Source organism: Capsicum annuum, chromosome 10 (genome assembly GCF_002878395.1).
Source record: "Capsicum annuum cultivar UCD-10X-F1 chromosome 10, UCD10Xv1.1, whole genome shotgun sequence".
Lineage (NCBI taxonomy): Eukaryota > Viridiplantae > Streptophyta > Magnoliopsida > Solanales > Solanaceae > Capsicum > Capsicum annuum.
The window spans coordinates 52,479,047-52,502,417 of NC_061120.1; the positions used below are offsets into that span (position 1 = coordinate 52,479,047).

The 23,371-nt window shown below is 32.6% G+C and overlaps 2 protein-coding genes and 2 long non-coding RNA genes across 5 annotated transcripts; 1 reads left to right on the forward strand and 3 right to left on the reverse strand.

Moving 5' to 3' along the window:
* Positions 1–3,863: 3,863 nt before the first annotated feature.
* On the reverse strand, positions 3,864–6,508 carry LOC124887971. Of its 2 annotated transcripts, none has more exons than XR_007045653.1 (3): positions 6,109–6,508; positions 4,804–4,932; positions 3,864–4,669 (listed from the first exon to the last, which is right to left on the reverse strand). It is a non-coding gene; the product is annotated as an uncharacterized LOC124887971 (long non-coding RNA). The 2 variants fall into 2 exon arrangements; XR_007045652.1 differs by lacking the exon at positions 4,804–4,932 and having other exon boundaries at positions 3,868–4,209; positions 4,280–4,669.
* Positions 5,827–6,530, forward strand: LOC124887970. The gene is made up of 2 exons (XR_007045651.1): positions 5,827–5,972; positions 6,064–6,530. It is a non-coding gene; the product is annotated as an uncharacterized LOC124887970 (long non-coding RNA).
* A 953-nt stretch (positions 6,531–7,483) lies between these two features.
* On the reverse strand, positions 7,484–9,932 carry LOC107845663 (indole-3-acetaldehyde oxidase). The gene is made up of 3 exons (XM_016690092.2): positions 9,870–9,932; positions 8,437–8,626; positions 7,484–7,707 (listed from the first exon to the last, which is right to left on the reverse strand). Exons 1-3 carry the CDS (start codon positions 9,930–9,932, stop codon positions 7,484–7,486), a joined length of 477 nt encoding a protein of 158 aa, XP_016545578.2.
* Positions 8,443–12,750, reverse strand: LOC124887728. Its single transcript, XM_047397638.1, has 7 exons — positions 12,695–12,750; positions 12,366–12,441; positions 11,186–11,368; positions 10,425–10,546; positions 10,250–10,346; positions 9,126–9,224; positions 8,443–8,626 (listed from the first exon to the last, which is right to left on the reverse strand). The coding sequence occupies exons 1-5, from the start codon at positions 12,748–12,750 to the stop codon at positions 10,295–10,297; spliced, it is 489 nt and encodes a 162-aa protein (XP_047253594.1). The 3' UTR covers positions 8,443–8,626; positions 9,126–9,224; positions 10,250–10,294.
* Positions 12,751–23,371: the final 10,621 nt, after the last annotated feature.

The following is a 23,371-nucleotide window of genomic DNA, read 5'->3' on the forward strand; positions in this document are numbered from 1 at the left end:
ACGGGAAAAAGGGAAGGGAAAGGTGGCGGCTGCGCGGATGGCATTCCGATTACTGGTTCGCCAAATTCCGACGAGATTTAAAATTTTCTGATATCTTCTCGCCGGAAACATAAACTTCTAATTCTACTTTTTTTTACTGTATTTCTCAATTTTCTTCAACAACTCTTCTCTCCCGTTCACTTAATTTCTTCTCTTTTTCTCTACTGTGTAAGGATGAGTGAATGGAGAAATGAAAAACTGAAATTCTCTGAGTTTTTTTTTAGTTTGTATGTGTGCAGTGTTTGTGCGTGAATGTATATTATGATGAAATATATATTAAATCTTTCTTTATTTTACTGTCTCATATTTAACTTCACAGTATCAATATCAACCTACATAGTATTTAAATTTCCAATATATTTATATTCAAATATATAAATATTCGATAACTTAATTGCACAACACGTAATAACATTGAATTCTCATAATTAATTAATTATACAGACAAAATAATACATAGAACCACTTGCATATTTTCATACATATATTTTCATAAATAAACTTAAAATGTAAATAATATAAGATTGAATAAAAAATCTGATATGAATTAGACTGAACACGGAGATTCATCACCAAAAATTTCAAACGAAACTTCAATTTCAACTTTCTTTCTTCTTTTCTCTCTTTTGCCTGATGTTTTTCACCTGATGATTTCAAATGTTTCACTCACTTTCTTTTCTTACTCTGACTGATTTTTTCTTTTTCTCAGTGTCTGATAGAATAGTCTCTGATAGGGGAGTTTTAGTAGCTATTTGGCCATAAAAACTAATATTTTTCGAAGTTGGAGTTGAAATTGAAGTTGGAGTTGTGTTTGACCATGTCTTTTTTGAAAAAAAAAATTTGACTTTTGAAAAAAAAATTTTAAATATGATTTTATGCCCTAACTTTTACAAACTATCAAAATCACCCAACTAAAATTTACCTACTAATAAAAAAAGAACACAATTAGCCACTATTATAAAAATAATTACATATACATGACCATATTTAATGAATTTCAATTATAACATATATAATATTTACATTAATAGCCGTTTTCTCATATTTAAAAATTTTAAATATGGATGTTATATTAACAGATCACTGCTTCTTTTTTTTTTAGTTAACAAATATTATCTTTCAAATAAATTTATTTTTTTAGGAATTTATTTAATTTATGTCCTTCATTTTCCGTTCCTAAAAAATAGGAAATGATGAGTTGTTATTAAATTTTAAAGTGCCGCTAATTTATTTTTTTAATTTTCTTATACACGAAAGATTTTACTATGTGTGAATAAATTATTTCATTGTAAAACATGCTTTGCATATTTATGGTATAGTATATCATATACCATAAATATATAAATATGCTTAGTATGTATTTTTATACTTTGTATTTTTATATATGTGTGTATATGGTATATACATGGTATAAACTTTATATATAACATACTTTGTATATTTATATAATAAATATACTTAGTAGATTTTTTAATACTTTGTATATTTATATATGTGTGTATATGGTATATACATGGTATAAACTTTATATATAACATACTTTGTACATTTCTATTATAAATATAATACTTTATATATTTATGGGTATAAATATAAATTAGCTGTAAAATAATGTCTTAAATAAGGGAGAAAATTAAATAAGGGATAAAAATAATGATGAGAGAGAAAAGGAGATATATATTAATTAGGATAGCATTAAGTTTAAAATTATAATTATCTTATTCTTTAAAATTGTTGTATACGTAATATTGAAAAAGTAATGTTATAAGGAGAGTTTTATTAAAAATCTAAAAGATTGGGGTTATATGTAATAATAATAAAAGTTAAAATTGGATTTGAAAAATTGTGAAAACAACAAAAACCTGTTTTCCCTTTTAAGAAAATTTTTTTGAAATTATTTTTTAAATTTTCATGGCCAAACACCACAATTTCTAACTCCAAAAAAATTTTCATGGCCAAACGGGCCCTTAAATTTTAAAGATAATTTTTTTCTTTTTTAAAAAATCTATTAATAATATTAAATAAATATAAATAATAAATAAATATAAATGAATAAATAAATAAGATAATAGAGTTAAAATAATAATAAATATAAATAGAACTAATTAATTTTTATATTTTAAGAAAATAAAATATATATTTATAAATAGCCAAAAATAAATAAAATAGTACTAAAACTAATAATTTATTAAAATTTAGAAAACAAAGATATATTATTATTATTATTATTATTTTGATACAATCATAAATTTTGTATTGTTTTTAAAACTAGAATAAAATAAAATAAAAATATCTCAAAATTAACTTTATTTAGTTATTTATTTTTTATTTAAAAATTTATTAAAATAAAATAATAATTTAAATAATATCAGACCAAATATAAATATTTAATATAAAAAAATAAGTTAAAATTCAAGGAGGATAAAAAATCACGTGTCTACACCATGGATTAGAACTAGTTTTTGGGTTATAGCATGTTTTCTTTTTTAAAGAAAAAAAATCCACTCCTATTGTTCAAATTTGAAAATAGGAACAAGGCAATAGTATAAGTTGTTGAACTCTTCAACAAGAACACAGATAAGATCGCTTCTTAGTGGAATTTTGCCATCTCAAATACCTCTGTTGTTCCATTGATAAAGACAGAGAAGGAATTGAAAAATATTTTAAAGAAATAGAGGGGTACTTATTTCATTATTTAAGCTAATACATGTATTGAATTCATTTGTATTATTAATACATAGGAAAGGGGTAATATTAGTAATGCACACCTCAATACACAATAGAGTGTATAATTTATGCAAGCTTTAGTTATACATAAGATAAAAAATGAACCAAACAAGATACTAAGGGGTCGTTTGGTAGAGTGTATAAGAACAATGCAAAATATAATGTATTAGTAATATTTGCATTAGCAATACTTGTATTATTTATGCTTGTATTGGTTATGCATGTATTATTTCTTATACATTGTTTGGTTTGATGCATAAGAAATAATACATCTTACATAATTTCTATAAAAGAAATTTTTGTTTACGAAAATACTCTTCTTTGATTTTGTACACTTTTTTGCAACAAAGTTCTTTTGCTATTTCAAACATAATTAGTCTTGTTGAACTATTATATAGAGGTTTAGGATTAATTGTAAGACCTTCGTCTTTGCGTGAAAATGTTACGCCAACGGATTAACATAGTCGAAACAAAAATAAAATACAAGACATAAAATTAAGAAATAGACTCAATTTTTTAATAATCTTTTTAAAGACTCTCGAAGCAAAGCAAAAATATGTTATAGTTATTTATATCAACCATTCATTGTTGTAAATTCAAATGATGGGAAAAGAAATTATAAAATGTTTTGAAAAGATTCACTATTGCAAATTAAAATGACGGGAAAAAGAATAGTGAAATATTTTGAGAGAGAAATTAAGGGATATTAAAGTCATTTAATAAGTTAATGCATGTGTTTAAAGTCTTTGTATTACTAATACATAGAAAATAGAGAGTATTACTAATACACACTTCAATACACAATAGAGTGTATAACTAATGCTTACATTAGTTATACATAGGCAAAAAGTCATACCAAATAAGGTACTAGCAGTACACATTAACTAATGCATGCATTATATTTTACTATACACTCTACCAAACGACCCCTAATAGTACACATTAAACTAATACATGCATCATCTTTTCAATACACTCTACCAAACGACCCTTAAATACTTTAACCTACTTTATTAATTCATCATGATTTTCATAACTCTAGTTATGATATTTAGCTACTCGTGGCTTGAGAATCACAATTAAAAATTATTTATAAACTTACAAATTGAGTGAATAAATCGAGATCTTCAATTATCAAAGAAGAATTAGTGATCAATAATCTAAGTATGAGTAATTTTCCAAAACCCAAGAATAAAATAAGTTTCCAAGGCTTCAGAGAGTGTAAACTATAATAAAAACCTAGGAAAGGTATTTATAGATAAAAACAAAAGTTATCCTATATATAATGGGATTGCATGTTCGGCAATGCCTATGAGTTGTACGGTGAAGTCACGACTCGTAGGTAATAATTGCAGCTCGTTCTTTATCCTTCTTCAGTTCTTCTGCTATCTCTCGATACGACTCACTCTTTGATCATACGAGTCGTACATTGAGTCATGCCTCCTGGGTCATGTTTTGCACCTTTTAGTAGTTGCTTCCTATAATTTTTCAAATGAGTGAACATAATTCATACCTTCATCATGTGGCTCGTAGCTTCCTTCCGTGGTGACTTGACTCTTAACTTTTCAACCTTCTGCACTTTCTTCTCACAATTCACCAGAATGAGTGAGGATGATCCATACGTTGACTTCTATCCGTAATCACTGACTTAACATTGCATTTTCTCTGATATTTGACTTTACAATTTACACACAGATCAGAGACTCTTGACCTGAGCTAACGACTCGTTAAAAGGGACTCGTATATTGGATCTGGACTTGACTTCTTTTGGATCTCAGCTTTTGCCATCAGAGCGGGCCTTGGTGCGATTCATGCCTTGTCTCTACGAGTCGTACCTTAGCTCTAAGAGTTAGTAAATACTTTTTCATCCCTTTTTTGTTATTCCCTTTCGACACCTATTTCTCTGCACAAACTCACAAATACACATCAAATCTATCAAAAAGTGCTTAACATCACACAACAATCCCTTATTTTGAGGCGTTGAAAATATTGTAAAATCACAACAAATCAAATGTAAAGTGGTCTATTGGAAGTTACCAGATGGTGGCACTTTCAAATATAATTCTGACGGAGTAATTAAGGAAAATCCTGATCCAAGTTCAAGTGTATCTTGTATTAGAAATGAGGATGATGTTGGGTACGGAATCGAGAGGTGTCATGCGGAAGCTATTGTTTGCAAATTATAAAAAACAATAACTCAGATGACAAAGAAAAACATACTAAAAACATAATATTATTATGTGATTTAACCAATTGATCTACATATAAAACCTAATATTAAAAATAATACTAAAAAACATAAAATTAATGAAAGAGAAAATCTCTCCTAAACGAAATTCTTGAGAGACTACATTGTAGATATTATTGTATTATGATATGAAAAAAGCTCTTCTAACTCTTAAAAGACTACATTGTGGATGCTATTGTATTATGGTATAAAAAGACATCTTCTATTATAGATGTCCAAAATTTTTACTCCAAGAGATTAGCCAAATATGAAAAATAATTATATTTTTTTTTTCAGAAAAAATAAAAATAATTATGATAACTTTTATTTTCCTTTAAAGAAAAAGTAAAACTTAAATATCGTAAGAAAATCAAGGCAAAAATCTTAACAAATCTCCTTTTTTGACTTGATTTTCTTCATTTGATCCGTCTTCTCTTCATATCACGTGCATGAACTTCGTTCTTGATATAATCTTCATCTGCTGCTTGTCATGGTTAAAAATAAAGCTTAAAATAACATGGTTAAAAATTAATTTAAAAGTAATATTTTATTTTTATTTTTAAAAATGCAGTAGCAGGACTATTGAAAATATGATTAAAAAGCTCTTATATGCAAAAGCTTTTAGTTTGTAAATCATGAGACGATATGAAAAATTAAATAAAAATATATTATTTGATATGATTTGATCAAACGATAAAATTGAAAATTTTAAAATTTATTAGGAGAAATCTTTCTAAATAAATACTTTTTAAAAATTATATTGTAGATGTTATTGTGTTATGATATTAGAAGGGTCTTTGTAATATACTATTAAAATTAGTGCAAAATCCTACCCCGCCGCCAAACAAAAGATGAGACTTGCTTTATGGAGAAAGAAGGGTCGGAGAGGGATCTATACTACTGGCAGAAACTATGGCCTTGAGGATTCAGTTGGAGCACTATACATATCATCATCTACTACCTGTGGTATTGGAAACAGGTAACCTCTCTTAAAAAAATTCTAGATGAAATTTGGGTTTATAGCAATGGAGATAAAAAGGATTAATATTCTGATAGCCAACATCATGTAGTGATTGAACATACAGTCAGGAAAGATAACATGTTGGCGGATGAACCTGTTAAATCTGTTTCTTGTGCATCGGTATCAGCCTCTCGACGGATCGTTCTTCTAAGAAAATGGAGACTGATAAATCTGACACTGGCACTTTTGAGATTTTGCTAGAGGAAAAAGGAGAAGGCTTACCACACTCATAGTTATTCAGATTTGACAATTGTGAACTGTAAAATGTCTTCATTGGGATCGATTGAGTGATCGCTTCTCATCACTCATCGTCAACAGATTGACAATATAGTTCTAGAATACAACAGAAGAGGCGATTTGGTTCCCTAGTTTGACTTTCTAGAATGTAAGATTTTTTTTTATGCTTTTTTTGTTTTCTATGTTCAGATTATTTATTGGGGCTTTGACATTTTGGTACTCAGCAGTTTAGTATTGTTTTTAAGCAATGAAGAGCCGATCTGGTGGTCCATTTTCTTTTAAAAAAAATAGTAAAATTTACGTAAATTCCGACAAATTTACTTATATTTACATATTAGATAGGTTTGTCCGTGCTTTGCACGGGCCCAACCATAATTTTGCTATGAAACTAATAAAATAATCAAATTACATATAATTGAATGATAATAAGTTAACATGAATTGAGAATAAAGTTTGGACTTAAGCATGAGTTGTGTGGTGTAGGAATGGAAGAACAGAACATGTGGAATCAAGATTTATACAAACAAAAATTAAAAAAAACATAGATAAATAGGAACAAAATATCACACAAAACAAACAAAAATCGATCCACATTTATTGAATCATATAATCAAGGACTCAGCAAATCCAGTAGGCCTTGAATGGATACTGCCTTTGGATTCTTCAAGGTACGTCATTGGAAACTCCTTATGCAAAGTTAATTTTCACAAAGATTAACGAATTACACATTTACATTTTACACATTAATACAGAATCCAAAAGAAAATTACTACACGTAAGATAAATAAGATAAATAAGCATAGAAATCATTAAAACAGACATACAATGAAAACCAACGACTACTAAAACAGGACTAAAGGTGGGAACAATGATAGTAGTACAACATTTTTACTGTTACAGATAACAGGTTATAGTGTATAGTCTTTATTCACATAATTATAACCAAGTTAAATTGGTTCAAATTTCTATCAATATACAACATAATACTGCAAATAGCTACTAAAGTAATACAATTAGTAATTATTTAGCTTCATCCAAGACATAGAACACCTTTAGATAAAATCCAGGACATCAATCTAGCTTACTGTCTGCCGAGCAAACCCTTAACCTGGGGCATCACAATACACGTTGATGCTCCAATCGACCCTCGTGCCATAACAAGCATGCAAATTATGGAATGTTAGCATCTTTTCTTAAAATCCAGGCAACGGACACTCTCTGAATCGAAAATTTTAGGTGGATGGTTTGTTGATCAAAGTTTCCAAGTATTTCTCCACGTAGTCCAGGCCGATAGTTGTCTTCACAACCGGCATTATAGCAGGTACGTCCAGATAGAATTTTGAAGCAAACTTATCGAACTTGTCCCAACTTTTTAGCTGTTTTCTGGCTTCTCTAATGGCTGCTCTTATAGCAGAATGGACTGTAGCTGCTAGAAGCAATGGTGGTTCACCAGAAGCTGCAAAAGTAATAACATTCAGTATTTCAAGTCATGCTATCAAGAAATGTTTCCGACTGAAATGTACTTAGAGTCTATGTTGTTCGGGACTCTTCAAAATACATCTGTTGTGTGTCGAATCCTCAAATAGCTATGCATTTTGGGAGATCAGATACAGGTACGGCATCATTCTTGGAGGTTCCGAGAAACATTAATTAAAATGCGGAACACGTGATTCTATGAATTTTTGTAGGGTCTGAGAAACAAAGCTTAGAGCGGAGAACACATGATTCTATGCATCTTTGGAGGATTCGTCACAGGTACAGCGACATTTGCCTCTAACTCGAATGATCGGTGTTAACATACTCCACCTAATATTCAAAAATTACATTGGTTGTGGCAATGTTACTTTGAATCAAAATCCATATATAGTTGATATTGAGTTAATAGCCAAAACACATCACACCTGAAAAATCACCTCACATTCCAACTTGAAGAGCTGATAATTGATGTGTTTTTAATACATAGATGGTGATCGTTCAGTAAGGAAAGGAAACATTGGAGAGTTGGGGTATGAAACTTGCTAAAAAAGATAATTTAGGTGTGCTTTTGACCATTATCTAGTTGACATTCTCTACACAAAATGTTCCCTGCTCAACCAAGTGGAAAATGAGGTAACAGAGTCCCTCACAAGTCACTGAAGCAGTCAGTACAACAAGCTAAGAGGATTAAATGGAGAAAGAATAGTACCTTTAGACGATATAATACGTTTTTTGTGATGTCCACTGTTTAGCACACGAACGTTCAAACGTTTAGGTGTGGTGTCAATCGTCGGTTTATGATATGTCCAAGTGCTATTTGTAACCATCAGTCCGTCTTCATTTGTAAGATATTCTTCAAGCATAAAATATCCAATTCCTTGTACAAATGCCCCTCCAATCTGCAAAAATAGAGTATTTTTGAATACTGAACTTTCATATTCATAGATGCAAGTGAAACATTGAAAACTTTGTATGAGTATTACTTCAAGTGGAAATATTTTCTGGGAAAATCAATAGTGAAATTCATGTTTAAGCACAACTGCAACATCGAAATACTCTTTCACCTTTAATATCCAGATTACTCTTTTTTCAACTTCAATTAAATATTGTCCGAAGTCCACAAAAAATCTAGAGAAAAAGAAAAACAGCTAAAAAAGTATAAAATCCGGGTTACGGACACCTTCATTCATTCGTTATAAGTAAAGCAGTACATGATTTGATTTTTATGGGTTTGGATTTTAGGACAACAATTTCAATTGCTAATGACTGAGCTATGAAACTTAACTCATATATAGGATTTACATCAAAATTATTGGGTTCGACCAAATCCCGATCCACCCCTTATTATAAATGCTAATATCTAGGTGAAAAAGTAGTACAGTCTTTTAGAAGAAGAACCTGTCCTTAGTCTGTAGCTGGATTCAAGCTTTGACCACAGTCGTATATAATGTCCGACTGCAAAATTCTTGGTAGTCCTGTCAAAATATCTATCTCAACCTGCAATTAATAAGCATCTTTATTGTTAGTTTGCCATAAGTAAGTGCTGCAGTTGGTCATTTGGTAGACGTTTGGATATGAATCGAGTGATATTTGGAAAAAAAAAACAATAGTATTGGAAATTTAGCTAAAAAATGGTGTTTGAAAGTTGAAATGTGTCTGGACATATATTTCACTTGGAAAAGGTCGTGAGAGAATACTCTTTTATTCAAGTTTCTAAAGAAAATTGCTAGTATATAACCAAACAAGTTTTAGGAAGAAAAATTTGATGTTGTACCTAACCATTATGAAGGTGCATATTTTACTCGTTTGGATGACATATGGAAAAAGTAAAAGAGCGTGAATGAAACTATTCAAGAGGAAAAAGCTACGCAACCAGTAAACATGCATGACAGATCTATTTTGTTAAAGACTGCTTGGACGTAATTTCTCATCTGAGATTTGCTAATCAGCTCTAGTCTGAAATGAGCAGTGGCACGACTTCTATGTAAAGTTGAAAAAGAATTTGTTGGACGTTATCTTCTAGTTCTTAAAGGCTCAACAGAAGAACATCTTACTTCACTAATGCGTCCTCAATATGCACCAGTTTACGTGTGCCTAACTAAAATTCAATACTGAATTCATCATTCAAGAGAAAGTCTTCACCAACTCATTCCAACTAACTAAGGATGTTTTAGCTTCAGCTGGCTCTCTAGATTGCATCTTCATGTTCATTAAAGCAGCATCTTTTTTGCTTAGTTGTCAGATCAGGACCTAGCGCACGTTCTAGATATTCCATAGAATTGTCTATCTCAACTAAAACATCTGATGGGTAGTTATCAATACAATGTTACGTTTGACACGACCAAAAATAGTTAACCAGTTATATTATTTAACCACAGAATGAAGTGCTCAAGAAAGCAACGAAGATCAGAATAATGGTGACAGTAGCAGATGTTATCAGTTAAAACAAACCACCAAAAGCTTATATAAATCCAAGACCATTAGCTGCCATAGAGCAATTTCACAAAGAGAATATAACTCACGTATATCATCTGGATCTATATGCACAAAGAAGCTTGCAGTGACTATCAAGTAGCAGAGAAAGAGCACAAGTCCTTTAAAGTAATTGGAAGTTCCGTCCTGCAGAAAGAGGAAAAGTTAACAGGAAAATAATGTTCAGCAGTCTTGTGTACTTCTATGAAGAGTATAAATATGTACCTCTCAGCCAGCTGTAAGATTAAGTCTCGCGTCTGTGGATTACTGCTCACTTTACTGCTCAACATGGGTAAAAGTAAATGTACCCACATGAACAATCCCACGATTAAATCACCTTGACAAGCCTATAGCAATTAAGACAAGTTAGCACAGGAGACAATGATCAAAGGGGCATTGAAATGATAGACGATGGCAATAGCCCGAAAAACATCTAACTCTGTCTTGATTATATTACAGTTTTAAAAGGTTAGGTGAAGCATGGAGTCACAGGGCATTTAAAGTACAAGAGCAATAATTTCAGCCGACCTAGAAAATAAAGACAACAATAATATCTGCTCATCTTTTCGGGGAAATAGAAATAATGGATAATGAGGAGCCAACAACTCCTCTCATAATTCCTCTTAAGTTCGCACTTCTCTAATCTTTTGGTCTAAGATATTGTCTTTACGTTTCCCACTACACTTACTGAGCTTTTAAGTCTATCCTCGCGAAGAAAATCAGTAATTTAGGTACTTCTCTGTTCAAGAAAATTCACTCTTCAAATTTTTACATAAAACATAAAAGACGGGAAAACATGTAGTGTACAGCACAAAGGGAAAGGTTTCCTTGAATTCTAGGAAGAACTCAAATTGAGCTGATTTGGGAGACCCTTCCATAATTTCATCTCTTGCTCCACCTCACTCTCTCATATATACTTTCCTAAACATTACTCCTTAAAGAAAAGGTATTATAACCTTTTTGAGAAAACATATTTGAGAACTTACTTCAGTGGGACCAGCAGAGTAGTCGAATTCCTCGGAGATTGGTTTCTGCATCGTTGAAGCTGAAGCCAATGTGTGCATCTTGGAGTCATCAATGACTTGAACATAAATATGCTTGTTGGAGCGGAAGACATACAATCTTGGTCTTTCCGGTGTTCCTTCAACCTGAAAGTCTGCAGATGTTTTCTAGAGTCAACTCTTGATGAATTATGCACCCTTAAGATTCTTTTTTTGATAATGATAACAGTGAATGCACCTTTAAAATGAACCAGAAAGAATATGACCAAGAAAGGAAAACTAGATCTTGACCGCAGGTCAATTGAGAATTAAACAAGTAGCATATCAATCAAAAATATATGTTTATAAGAAAAAAATTACTATTAGATACAAAAATTTATGGAAATAAAGAGAAAGGTGGCAGAGGGTTTACAGCTATATGATGTATAAAGGCAAGTGCAAATTGTCTTATGTAAGTGTGGACATAGCGTTTTCCAAGTTTTTCACAATAAGATCTTTGGTCTTAAGAGTGAGCCCATCCTTTTCAATGCACTTGTATAGGGATGCTTTCTTTCATTTAACGGATCAATATGCAAAAACGATACTAAATCTTTCAACAAGCATATTTCGTGCCAAACTTTTGATGACTTACTATAAATCATCAACAATCAAGTAGTGAAATACAAATACAGTAGATAGCCGCACAAACTATCCCACAAGATTACATAAACAGGATAATAGTTAAGAGTGTATATATCTGAATACTGAAGAGATTTGTGTCTTTCCATTATTATTCATGTTACAGGATTTGATGACTTTCCATATTTTATTGCTTCTAAGGAACTATCTTTTCAAGAAAGCATATATGCTAACACCAAAGAAGATCCATCTAACCCCTCTGCGCATAATCTGTGGTAGAGAAACCAACATGACGCTGGAATCCTGAAAAGAGGCCAATCTAACATAGGTTCCTACAAATTCTAGGAAAGATGTTTTGGACTTGGGATTTTTACGACTCTAAATACATTAAGTACAAACTCAAAACCCTAAGAACAAATAGGCGAGATAGCACTGCCAACATATTAGTAAACAAGATTAACCTTAACAACAACTACCGCAACTAATACACTTAAATCCCAAGCGAGTTGGAGCCGGCTATATGAATTTCCACTAAACATGTCGGAACCATTGTTTGCTTGGCAGCAGCTGCCATTTGTGCACGAGCTGCTCTTCTTGCAACAGATTTTTCATATTGTTCTTGCCTGTAACAACAGGGGATAGATAATGCAGGACAAGCAAATATTTTATTTCGAAGATCTGGTGCAGAGCGACGATATCTTATGGTAATTACACATAAACTATCAAACTGAATTTTTAATTTCATCAAGAGAAAATTGAAAGTGGGCATATCATCAAATACGTTGGATGCATATCACAAATTGACGATGTCGTCTCCTTCAAATAACAACAATAACCCAAAATACCTTAAAAAAAGCCAACATTTTTTCCTCTTACTTCATAAAATTAAACTCCGATCTATCAAATTGAACCCAATCCAAAAAGAAAGTCATAACTCGGTGCCATTCTATGATGGATTATTATTGCACTGATTTTTCTGATGCAGAGAAAAAATCATATTACAATATAGTCATAAATCAGTTAGCACACAAGTAAGATCGATAATAAAAAGTCAAGAAAATAAAAAGTCAAAAAAACCACAGAGACCATAGATTCTCCAAAACACTTATAGATTGAAGGTTTGACCTTAATTAACCATTACTGATTGATCAAATTTCTTTTTATTTGTCAATATGTAACTTGAGGATTAAGATATTATATGAAATGGCTAAAGAAAGAAGACGATGGTCCTAGAACGGTGAAAATGGAGATTTTTATTAGCGTGAAATTACTCTATTTGCCCTTGATCGTTCCTTCCTTCACATTTTTATATAGTAGAAATTATCTTGATTTTTTTTTAAATTTCATAAAATCCCTCCTTTTATGATTTCAGATACATATAAAATAAATGAGATACATCTTATTAGTTGACTGATTAACTTAAAATAAGGTTTGTAACGATTAGTAAATCATTAAATTAGCGATTAACTCAATCAATCAACTAGATAACTAAAGAAAATCTCCAAAAAATGGTAATTAGTTAGTAACTAGTGAAGTTTGCCGCGCTTCGCGCGGTCATTAAATTATTTATGCTTCATGCAGTCATTAAAGACTTCATTAAATTTATGACATAGTTTTTAATATTTAGTTAAATTTAAAAGTTAAAAAAATTTAAAGTTTTTTTGACATGAAAACATTAAGGTACTTTCATGTAAAATGTTTCAATCTCTTTTGGGTAGTTAAACTCATTAATTGATGTGCCTTAACTTCCAATCATTACAATATTAATTCAAGAAAGAAGTTACTATAGAGATGGGGAGAAAGAAGAGCCGAGTGCTCATTAAATTTATTTTTTTGTGACATTTAAATCTTTTTAAATTTTCTTTCATAAGATAAAATACACATATATCTTTAATAAGTGAATAAATCTTGAATATTCAAATTCTTTCAGCAATAACATAAATCCAATGAATACAACAATCTGTCCTTAGGTCTGTTAAGATGTGTGATCTTAAGATCCTCAAGAAGGAACAATCCATCAGATCCAACTTTTATGGAATAAAAAATTATCCGCAAAAATATATAACATGGTAAACCAGCATTGACAACTGAAACATCAATTCTGTGCTTTGCCTTCAACCAATCATCCAGGTTGGTAGGGGTTATCACTTTCGCATCCAGTAATTCCTTGCCCCTTATTTCACATGCTTTCATCATGTTCTGCCACACCTGTTAATTTTTGTGATATCTCAATTACCCAATTTCTTGGTTTGCAAGACAAGAAATCTATGATTCCTTTTATGAAAGTTAAGTGAATTGTGTGACCACTTATATAAAAGCTTAAGTTGTTAGAGAAGGTACACTTTTATTTACTTAATTCTATCTTCACGTACATAATTCAAGATGTTACTCGAGTAGATCATTTCACATGTTTGTCAGCATTTTGCAAATTATGCAAAAAGTGTTCTTCGGGTGCATTTTTCACTAAAAAAAAAGCATGCAAAAGTCAAAACAATACAGAAAGAGAAACATACCTGCACCATTTTCACTTCTTGTTTTGCCTCTCTTACTGATCTAGACGAGGTTAGGCTTGGCATGAGCATTGCAGGTGCTTCAACAAATATTGAGTTTAATCTGCCTTGTACTGAACTATTTCATTTCACAAGGTACTCTGACGTACTGGATCCCTTCTTGTTTCGATAATGAGGCCTGGCTGCAACTAAGATGATCAGTAACATTGAAAAATATGAAAATTGCACACAGAAATAAGGGAGAACTCAAGTAATTACTTTGGAAGAATGGACCCTTCTCTTAGATAATGCCAATCGTTTGTGTACTCATCAAACTCTGCCACCATTGCTACCAAAAAAGCAACACCTCTTTGGACGGACCTCTCTTGAATTCAGATAGTTTTAACAAATGATAAATCTCACAATCACACTAAATCTTGAGAATTGAGAAATGAATGAGGCAGAGGGATGAATTACTTGATAGACAATAACAGCTCCATATAATCCAATGAAAAAGCTGGAGAAAACAACCATTATGACACTTTCAATGCCAACAACAGGCCATAGAAGGATTGTCAATCCAGCAATGGGAATGCAAGCAGTTTCAGAATGGACCTTCGCGGCTTAGCAGATCATGTATGAGTCCCATCCTTTGAACAACATAAATGAGCTCTTTATTATGGCTATAGCAGTGTAAAGAGAAATTTCCACAATCATTCCCAATAAACCAACCATGATATATCCTGGTACATGGATGAATCAGTAACACAACATTTAGCATTTTTTATTCCTTGATTATCAAGAAGAGAATTGAATAGATGCTCATAGCCAGATAAGAAAAGTTTATATCCAAATCAAAACACTCTATTCTTATCATTGTCTAGACTTAGCATTACCATTTTCCATGTTCTTTTCTTTCTTCATTTTTTATATTTGTCCTCAAAATAACTGTAAAATTATTATATTCGAAGCAGTTACTAATGCCACATTGAGGTAAACTATTTAAATCAAGGGGTGCGGCCCTTCTCTGTACCCTATTAACGCAAAAATCTTTGTTCCGGAGCTGCCCTTTCCTTTTCTTACTTCGCACTATACATTTTCAAAGGCAAAAAACTAAGGGGAGGTACCATATGTGATCCATAAATATCTGATCAGGACCGTATCTAAGCTCCATGGCTAGCCTGAATTCTTTATACTTTTCAAAATTAGCTAACTGAAATATGACACACCTTTTAGATTTCTTATTGTTGTTGTGTAACTGAAACAAATGTAGAAAAAACTTCTAGGTCAAAATTATAAATGACTTGGCTGAGAACCGCACTTAACATAAATTCAAGACTGAACCACTACTTAGAATATGCCTCATCAGTCAGAAACAAGACACAAACCTTTTGAGCAGTAAGCTTATCCTTCTTTGCCTCCAAGTTAGCCAACCCAGCAGCACAATGAAGTTTTGCAACTATAACAATTCTAGAGCATCTTGGCTCTGCCCCTCTTTACTAATATAGCTTGTCACGTGTGTGAACTGGCCCATCTCAATGCTGATCAGAATCGCATTCAAACACATATGAATTATGTGTTTTGCAGTTGTGCAATAATCACGTGTACAAACATAATTCTTAAATGCCTTTCCAAGTTGTCCATGTGCATAGTAGAAATCTCCAAAATTATTGTATCCCATCCTAATTCTCTCTTTGATCAGATTTTTCTACACAGAAAGGTTAAATGAGTTCCACTTAAGCAATAAAATCAAGATATATAATAAGTCAAACAAACAATAACAAAAAGTAATAAAATAATGACATGACATAGCTAAAAAAGGAAATCTATTGGAAAGGTGCATTGCTTAACAGATAACGAGTAAGCTTACTCAAATAGAATTGTTATGTGTTCGGCTCATTTATAGAAAATACGTCAATATCATAATAGTATGCCTGATCACTATTATGTCAACCTCTTCTATTGCCACACAAATAAGTCTCCACTATGAAAATCAATACTTTAAAAATCATAGGAATTCAAACTTAAGGCTACACTAAAAAGAAAAATAATATAATAAAAGCATATTTAGGCAAAATTTAGAACAATTGACTTGACGATGGCTTTTCAGAAAAAAAAAAGTTAAGGTAACTTGTATTTCTCAACCCCAATGTGGAACATAAAAAATCTGAAAGGTAGCCAAAATAGTTTACATACCCGACTTGTAAGAATTTTGCATTCCTCTTAATACCATTACTCTTAATACCATTGTCGCCCGTCAAATTTCCATAAAATAGGCGTTGAATCTGCAAATCAGTAAACAAAAGAGTCAAAAGTTCACTCTTTACCATACCTTTCAGTCAATTCAGCCAAAAATGATGGAGAATAAAGGAGAAGAACAAAAATTTCCTTAACAATACCATCAGAAAAAAAGGATCTGCAAAATCAGTAAATAAAAGAGTCAAAAGTTCACTCTTTACTATACCTTTCAGTCTATTCAGCCAAAAACGATGGAGAATGAAGGAGAACAACAAAAATTCCCTGCACAATATCATAAAAACAAAAAAGATCTGCAAAATCAGTAAATAAAAAAGCCAAAAACTCACTCTTTACTATACCTTTCAGTCAATTCAGCCAAAAGTAATGGAGAATGAAGGAGAAAGAACAAAAATTCTCTAAAAAATATCATAAGAACAAAAAAAATGTAGGACTGTGGAATTATAATTTTGTTGTAGAATTATTGATAAGGGAAAAAAGATGAAGATCCAAGAGGTTTCTAACGGCACTAATTACTGCTTCTGTTGTTGCGTGTGCTTGGTAATAATAAACAACAATTAATGGGTTTATTAATTAAGGAATATGAATGAAAAAAATTAAAAGAAAAAAATTAAAATGGAGAAAAAGATAAAAAAAATGAGAAAAAAGATAAATCTAAATAGTGGCTTTAGAGACATGCCACATCAGCATCTCTATTTTAGAGACATGCCACATCAGCATCTCTATGTATTTGCTTTATTTATATATATAGATTACAATTTTGAACAAATTCATATTCATAATCGTTTTGTAAACTTATTCTGCATCATCTTCTCCTTTTTTTTAGGTTCTTGATTATTTTTCTAACTATTTTCAATGAATATTTCTGTATTATTACGCCATTTCTGTATTTGGATTAATGATGTCAAGTATGAGAGATGTAAGAGTGATGGCATCGTAGTGTTTTTTTATTTTTTTCTTCGTGCTAATTATTTTTTTCAACTATTTGCAATGAATATTTCTGTGTTATTACGTCATTTCGGTGTTTGGATTAGTGATGTCAAGTACGAGAGCTATAAGAGTTGATTTCAGCTATTGTTGTAGAACTTAAAATCGACGAAACAAGGAAAAGATTTGAAATCCGATACGTTGTTGATCAAAACTCATCTCCCTTACTTATCCGTAATAATATGGGTGTAAAGCTCTTCATTTCTCATAAAATGTTGTATAAGTATCTATTATTTTAAATTCTTGTATTTATTTTGGTTAATATGTATCTCAAAGAATATTTTGATAGTATAGTATAATATGCATATTTCTTTATTTTTATTAGTTGTATCTCTTTGTGATAATATGTATCTCATAGAATATTTGATTGTATTAATTTGTATTTTTTAAAAATTATAAAATTTTACATTTCTCACCAGATACATGTTGTGTAGAAATATATGTCTTTGACATTAGCATTTTGAGATACATAATTTATTTTACGTATCTAGTGCCTTTTTAACATATTTAATCAAGATACATGTTGGGTTTGAAATCGAGAGGGCGTCATGTGGAAGCTATTAGTTGTAAACTATGAGACGACAAAGAAAATAATACTAAAAACATAATATTATTATATGATTTGGCCAATTGGCCTACATATAGAACCTAAAATTTAAAAATATAGAAACTAATGAGAAAGAAAATCTCTCCCTAAACTTGACTCTTAAAAGACTACATTGTGGATGCTATTGTGTTATGGCAAGAGAAGGAAGGAGTCTTCTATTTATAGAGTTCCAAAATCTTTCCTCTTAGAAAGAGATTTGTCAAATATAAAAAAGTTTTATATTTTATTTTTAGGAAAAGTAAAAGCAATTACGGTTACTTTTATTTTTCTTACAAGAAAAAATAAAACTTGATTTTGGTAAGAAAATCAGGGTAAAAACCCTAAAAACCCTAACAAATCTCCCCTTTTTGGCTTGATTTTCTTCACTTGATCCGCCTTCTTCTCATCTTTGATCTCTGTCCTTCGCATAATCTTTATCACGGCTATTTGACATGCTTAAAAATAGAGCTTTTGGGTTAAAAAATATATTAGCCTTTTTTGGATTAAAAATATTGGAGCCCTTTGTAGGGATAGAAGTAAGTTTTATTTTCAAATATGTAACAGCAGAATTGTTGAAAATATGATTGAAAATTGTCTCTATATATAGCTTTTGGATATATATCTTTATTATCATCAAATCATTGAACCGTTGGCTCTGCTACCACTTGTTGAGTTCAAAATTGAGAGGGCATCATGCGAAAGCTATTAGTTACGAACGATGAGATGATAATCAGACGACAAAGAAAACAATACTAAAAACATAATACTATTATATGATTTGTCCAATTGGCCTACATATAAAATCTAAAATTTAAAAATATACAAATTAATGAGAGAGAAAATCTGTAACGCCCTAAGAACCTATCTCGAGACGTCACATGGTGTTTAAGGCCACAGGTGGCCCTCAGCTAATCCTCCCAACCTGTCATCACTTTTAGAACTCTCTATGACAATAATCAAGCTAAAATAAGGAAGAGCAATCCTGTCATGAACATACTGGAATATGACGAAGTACTGGCCTGTACAATCAAAATACTGAAATTTCTATACCTATTGGGACTCTAGTTTGACAAAAGCCTCTACTACATAAGACTGAGGAGCCATTGGGACAGATCCCCAACTGACTCGTACTGAACTAAAAAGAAACGACCATCTAATAACAAGGCAAAATCAGGGACATAGGTCCTATGTACCAACTGCAAAAATATAGATGAAGGTACTCAAAGATCACTGTCCCTGCTGAGACTGAGCACCCGAACCTACATCACGAGGAAATATAGAACACAGAAGAGTATGGGAATCAGTACTTGGGAATGTACTGAGTATGTGGGGGTGTATGCAACATTTTTAAATAATATCATAAGTGTAAAATAAAATCATGCATGTCGACAATAATGACTCTCTTCGCTTGAATTTCCTTAAACACAATTTTCATAAATCATCAATAATAACACATGCTTCATAAATCTCATAAATCATTGGAATCAACTCAAACTCTTTGACTCATGACTTAGAGTGACTTGGTAACTCAAGAAACTTAGACTATTATGGACTTGGGAGTTTCTTATAACCGACATAAACAATGTGAGCCGCATGGAGTCCAACATTTTGCTCTCCTAAGGAAGGAACCCCACATTGGCGGGAATATTATTCTCTTGCCAGGAAGTATAACCTCAAACTCATCTCTGTGATCAAAAACTTGGCACTTTGGCCCTCAATTCTCAATCCTACGGTGACACGTAGTTTTGGGGAATTAGGATACGCTGAACCTACACTTTTCGCTCGGTGCTAAATACTCCTCCCAGACTAGCTCAGAACGCTTTAGGAAATCCACCTCAATCAACTCAAGGGTCTATCATGAAGACCAAAATATAAATATATATCTTATTTATGAATCATAATCGACTTGCGGATTCCTAACTCGACTCAATCTCAAAATAATCTTCCTCATCTTCAAGTACACTTGCTTATCAAATCATATCAAGTATCAAAAGTTCAAGAAAACATCATAGGACTCGTTCTTGACCCTCAAGCTAAATATCAATATTATATTCAATAGTCAAACTTCTCATGAAAGAGCATAAATTCTCAATTTAAGAAATATGACAATGAAGTAGTCATATATGTTAATCTTGTTTAGCTCAAATCTCATAAATCCCTGATAAATTAATTTGGATATAAACCCACTATGCAAAAATCATAAAATTCAATAGAAATTAAATCTTTGGACACAAGAACGAAAGAAGTGTTCATGTTCAAACCCCACATACCTTGGATTATGATTTTTAAGATGAACAAGTTTGATTGAAAACTCTTATTTACACTTTTGAGCTAAGTTTCTTGATGCCTTTGACTTGGAGAACTTAATTCTTGAAAAACTTGGTGAAATCTTTGAAAAATTCTTGAATTTCTTGGAGAAGATATGATTTAGGATTTTGGAAGAAACCCTAGTTTCTAGAGGGTTATGGAAGAGAAAGGAGAAAAAAATGAACTTCTCTTCTCTACTTGGATATATATATATACAAGACCAAAATGGGCAGAAATGACCTAAATTCCCCAAAAAATGAGTTAAAAAAATTGTCGATTGGGTCTGTGACGGTCGAACTGATGGTCCGTCAGAGGAACTGACGGTCCACCAGATCGTCCGTCACTCGAGTGCCAAAACTAGGACATTTTGCCTCGACATGACGGTCGAAGTGACGATCCGTTAGGAAACTGACAGTCCACCAGATCATACGTCACTCGGGGGCCAGAAATAGGATATTCTGCCTCGACTTGACAGTCCCCTTGACAGTCCGTCAAATTTTTGGCGGCCCACTATTTTGGCCGTCGCACGATGGCTAGAAAAAGGGGTTACTGCTTTGGCTTGATGGGATAATTGACGATCCACCAAGGACTTGGCGGTCCTTCAGGTCTACCATCAGGCCTGGGCGATTCTGACATCGCTTAGTAAAATGGCCATAACTTCCTCGCCCGATGTCGGATTTCGATGAAATTGGTATTGATGGAAGTTTATTCAATGCTCTACATAACAAAAGTAGAAATTAGAGAAATACAACAAAATATAAACATCAATCATTTTGAAAGTCAACCCTATCTGCTCAAAAGACAGATTTAGGCTTAAGGAACGATCGGGGTATTACAATATCTCTCCCTTGGAAACATTCGTCCTTGAATGTTGCCAGATAGGTCAAGAAAAAGGGAAAACAAGGACGCACAGCTGGAACGACCCATTCGAAGGGATTACTTTACTCTAAACTTTTGAGTACTACACAGAATGCACAAATCATAGAGAGAGTAACCATATAGATGAATACACAACTGAATTGAGGAAGAATAGTACCTTCGACTTGATTTGAACTCGTGGAGAAGAGATAAGGGTAACTATTTCGCATATCTGCTTCTGCTTCCCAAGTAGCACCCTAGACTGATTGATTTTGTCATAAAACTTTAACCAAGGGAACTTCCTTGTTCCTTAGTCTTTGAACTTGATAATCTAGGATCTCGACTGGAACTTCCTCATAAGAAAGACTGTCCCAAACATCAAATCTTTCTGATGGTTCAACCAGAACAGAATCACCAATGTGCTTCTTGAGCATAGAAACTTGAAAGGTAGGGTGGACAACTAACAACTCTGCAGGTAACTCAATCTCATAAGCTGCTTTCCCGACACGATTCAAAACTCTATAAGGGCCAACATATCAGGGACTAAGCTTTCCTTTCTTTCCAAACCTTTTCACCCCTTTCATGGGTGAAATCTTTAAGTACACCAAATCATCAACCTCAAACTCAAAAGCTTTTCTTCTTACATCTGCATACATATTTTGATGACTCTGGGCTGTCTTCAACCTCTCCCGAATCAACCTAACTTTCTCCATAGCCTCGAACACATCATCAGTTCCAATCACAGCAACCTCACCCACTTCGAACCAACTACGGGTGATCTACACCTCCTTCTATACAAAGCCTCAAATGGAGCCATTCCAATGATAGCATAAAAAATATTGTTAAAAGCGTATTCAATTAATGGCAAATGTTCATCCCAACTTCCTTTGAAGTCAAGAACACAAGCCCTCAACATATCCTCCAAGGTCTGGATGGTCCTCTCAGCCTGACCGTTCATCTGCGGATGAAAAGCGGAGCTAAGATGAACTTGGGTGCCAAGACCCTTCTGAAAGGCTCTCCAAAATTGAGAAGTCAATTGAGTAACTCTATCGGAGATGGTAGCCAACAAAACTCCATGCAACCTGACTAAATCTTGGATGTACAACTTAGCATAGTCCTCAGAGGTAAAAGATGTATGTACTAGCAGGAAATGTGCTGACTTAGTCAACCTGTCTACAACAACCCAAATAGAATCATGATGACGACGGGAGAGAGTTAAACCGATCACGAAATCCATGTTCACCACTTCCTACTTCCAAGTAGGAATGCTAAATTCTTGCATCATACCACCGGGTCTCTGGTGCTCTATCTTCACCTGTTGGCAAGTTGCACATTTCTCTACAAACTTCGCTATATCCCTCTTCATACCATTCCACCAATAAATTTCCCATAAATCGTGGTACATCTTGGTAACACCGGGATAAATAGAATATTGTGCGCCTGCACCTTAGCCATAAGCCTCTGCCTCAAATTATCAACATCGGGAACACACAATCTATTTTGAAATCTCAATACACCATCTCCCCCTTGGGAGAAAACTTCCACCTTTTGGTCTTTAACTGACTCTTTCAGTTCGATCAAACGAGAATCCATATCCTATTTCTCCTTCACTTTCGAAACTAGAGATAATTTGGAACTACTTCGAACCCAAACATTACCCTTAGCTGAATCAAGTAATCTAATACCCAACCTAGCCAGACGATGCACTTCGCGAGCTAACTCCTTCGTACCTTCCTCTACATGTGCTACACTACCTATGGACAACCTACTAAGAGCATCCGCCACTATATTGGCCTTGCCCGGGTGATATAACACACTCATATCATAGTCTTTTAGCAATTCTAACCATCACCATTGTCGAAGATTCAACTCTCTTTGAGTAAACACATACTGCAAACTCTTGTGACCCGTAAAGACATCAACATGAACGCCGTACAAGTAGTGTCTCCATATTTTTAAGAAAAAAACCACGGAAGCTAATTCGAGATCATGGGTCGGATAATTCTTCTCATGAGGTTTCAAATATCGGGAAGCATAGACTATAACCTTATCCTTTTGCATCAACACGTA

What these genes read in the sequence shown, in the direction of transcription:
- LOC124887728 (XM_047397638.1), bottom strand. Translation starts at nt 12,750, where the DNA reads ATGACTTTCTTTTTGGATTGGGTTCAATTTGATAGATCGGAGTTTAAT. An exon ending in CTGCTGCCAAGCAAACAATG is followed by an intron (nt 11,369 to 12,365) that starts GTTCCGACATGT and finishes AGTTGACTCTAG; the next exon opens with AAAACATCTGCAGACTTTCA. An exon ending in ATCTTACAGCTGGCTGAGAG is followed by an intron (nt 10,347 to 10,424) that starts GTACATATTTAT and finishes CTCTTTCTGCAG; the next exon opens with GACGGAACTTCCAATTACTT.
- LOC107845663 (XM_016690092.2), bottom strand. Translation starts at nt 9,932, where the DNA reads ATGAAGATGCAATCTAGAGAGCCAGCTGAAGCTAAAACATCCTTAGTT. An exon ending in TAGTTAGTTGGAATGAGTTG is followed by an intron (nt 8,627 to 9,869) that starts GTGAAGACTTTC and finishes CTATTTTTGCAG; the next exon opens with ATTGGAGGGGCATTTGTACA. An exon ending in ACGTATTATATCGTCTAAAG is followed by an intron (nt 7,708 to 8,436) that starts GTACTATTCTTT and finishes TTACTTTTGCAG; the next exon opens with CTTCTGGTGAACCACCATTG.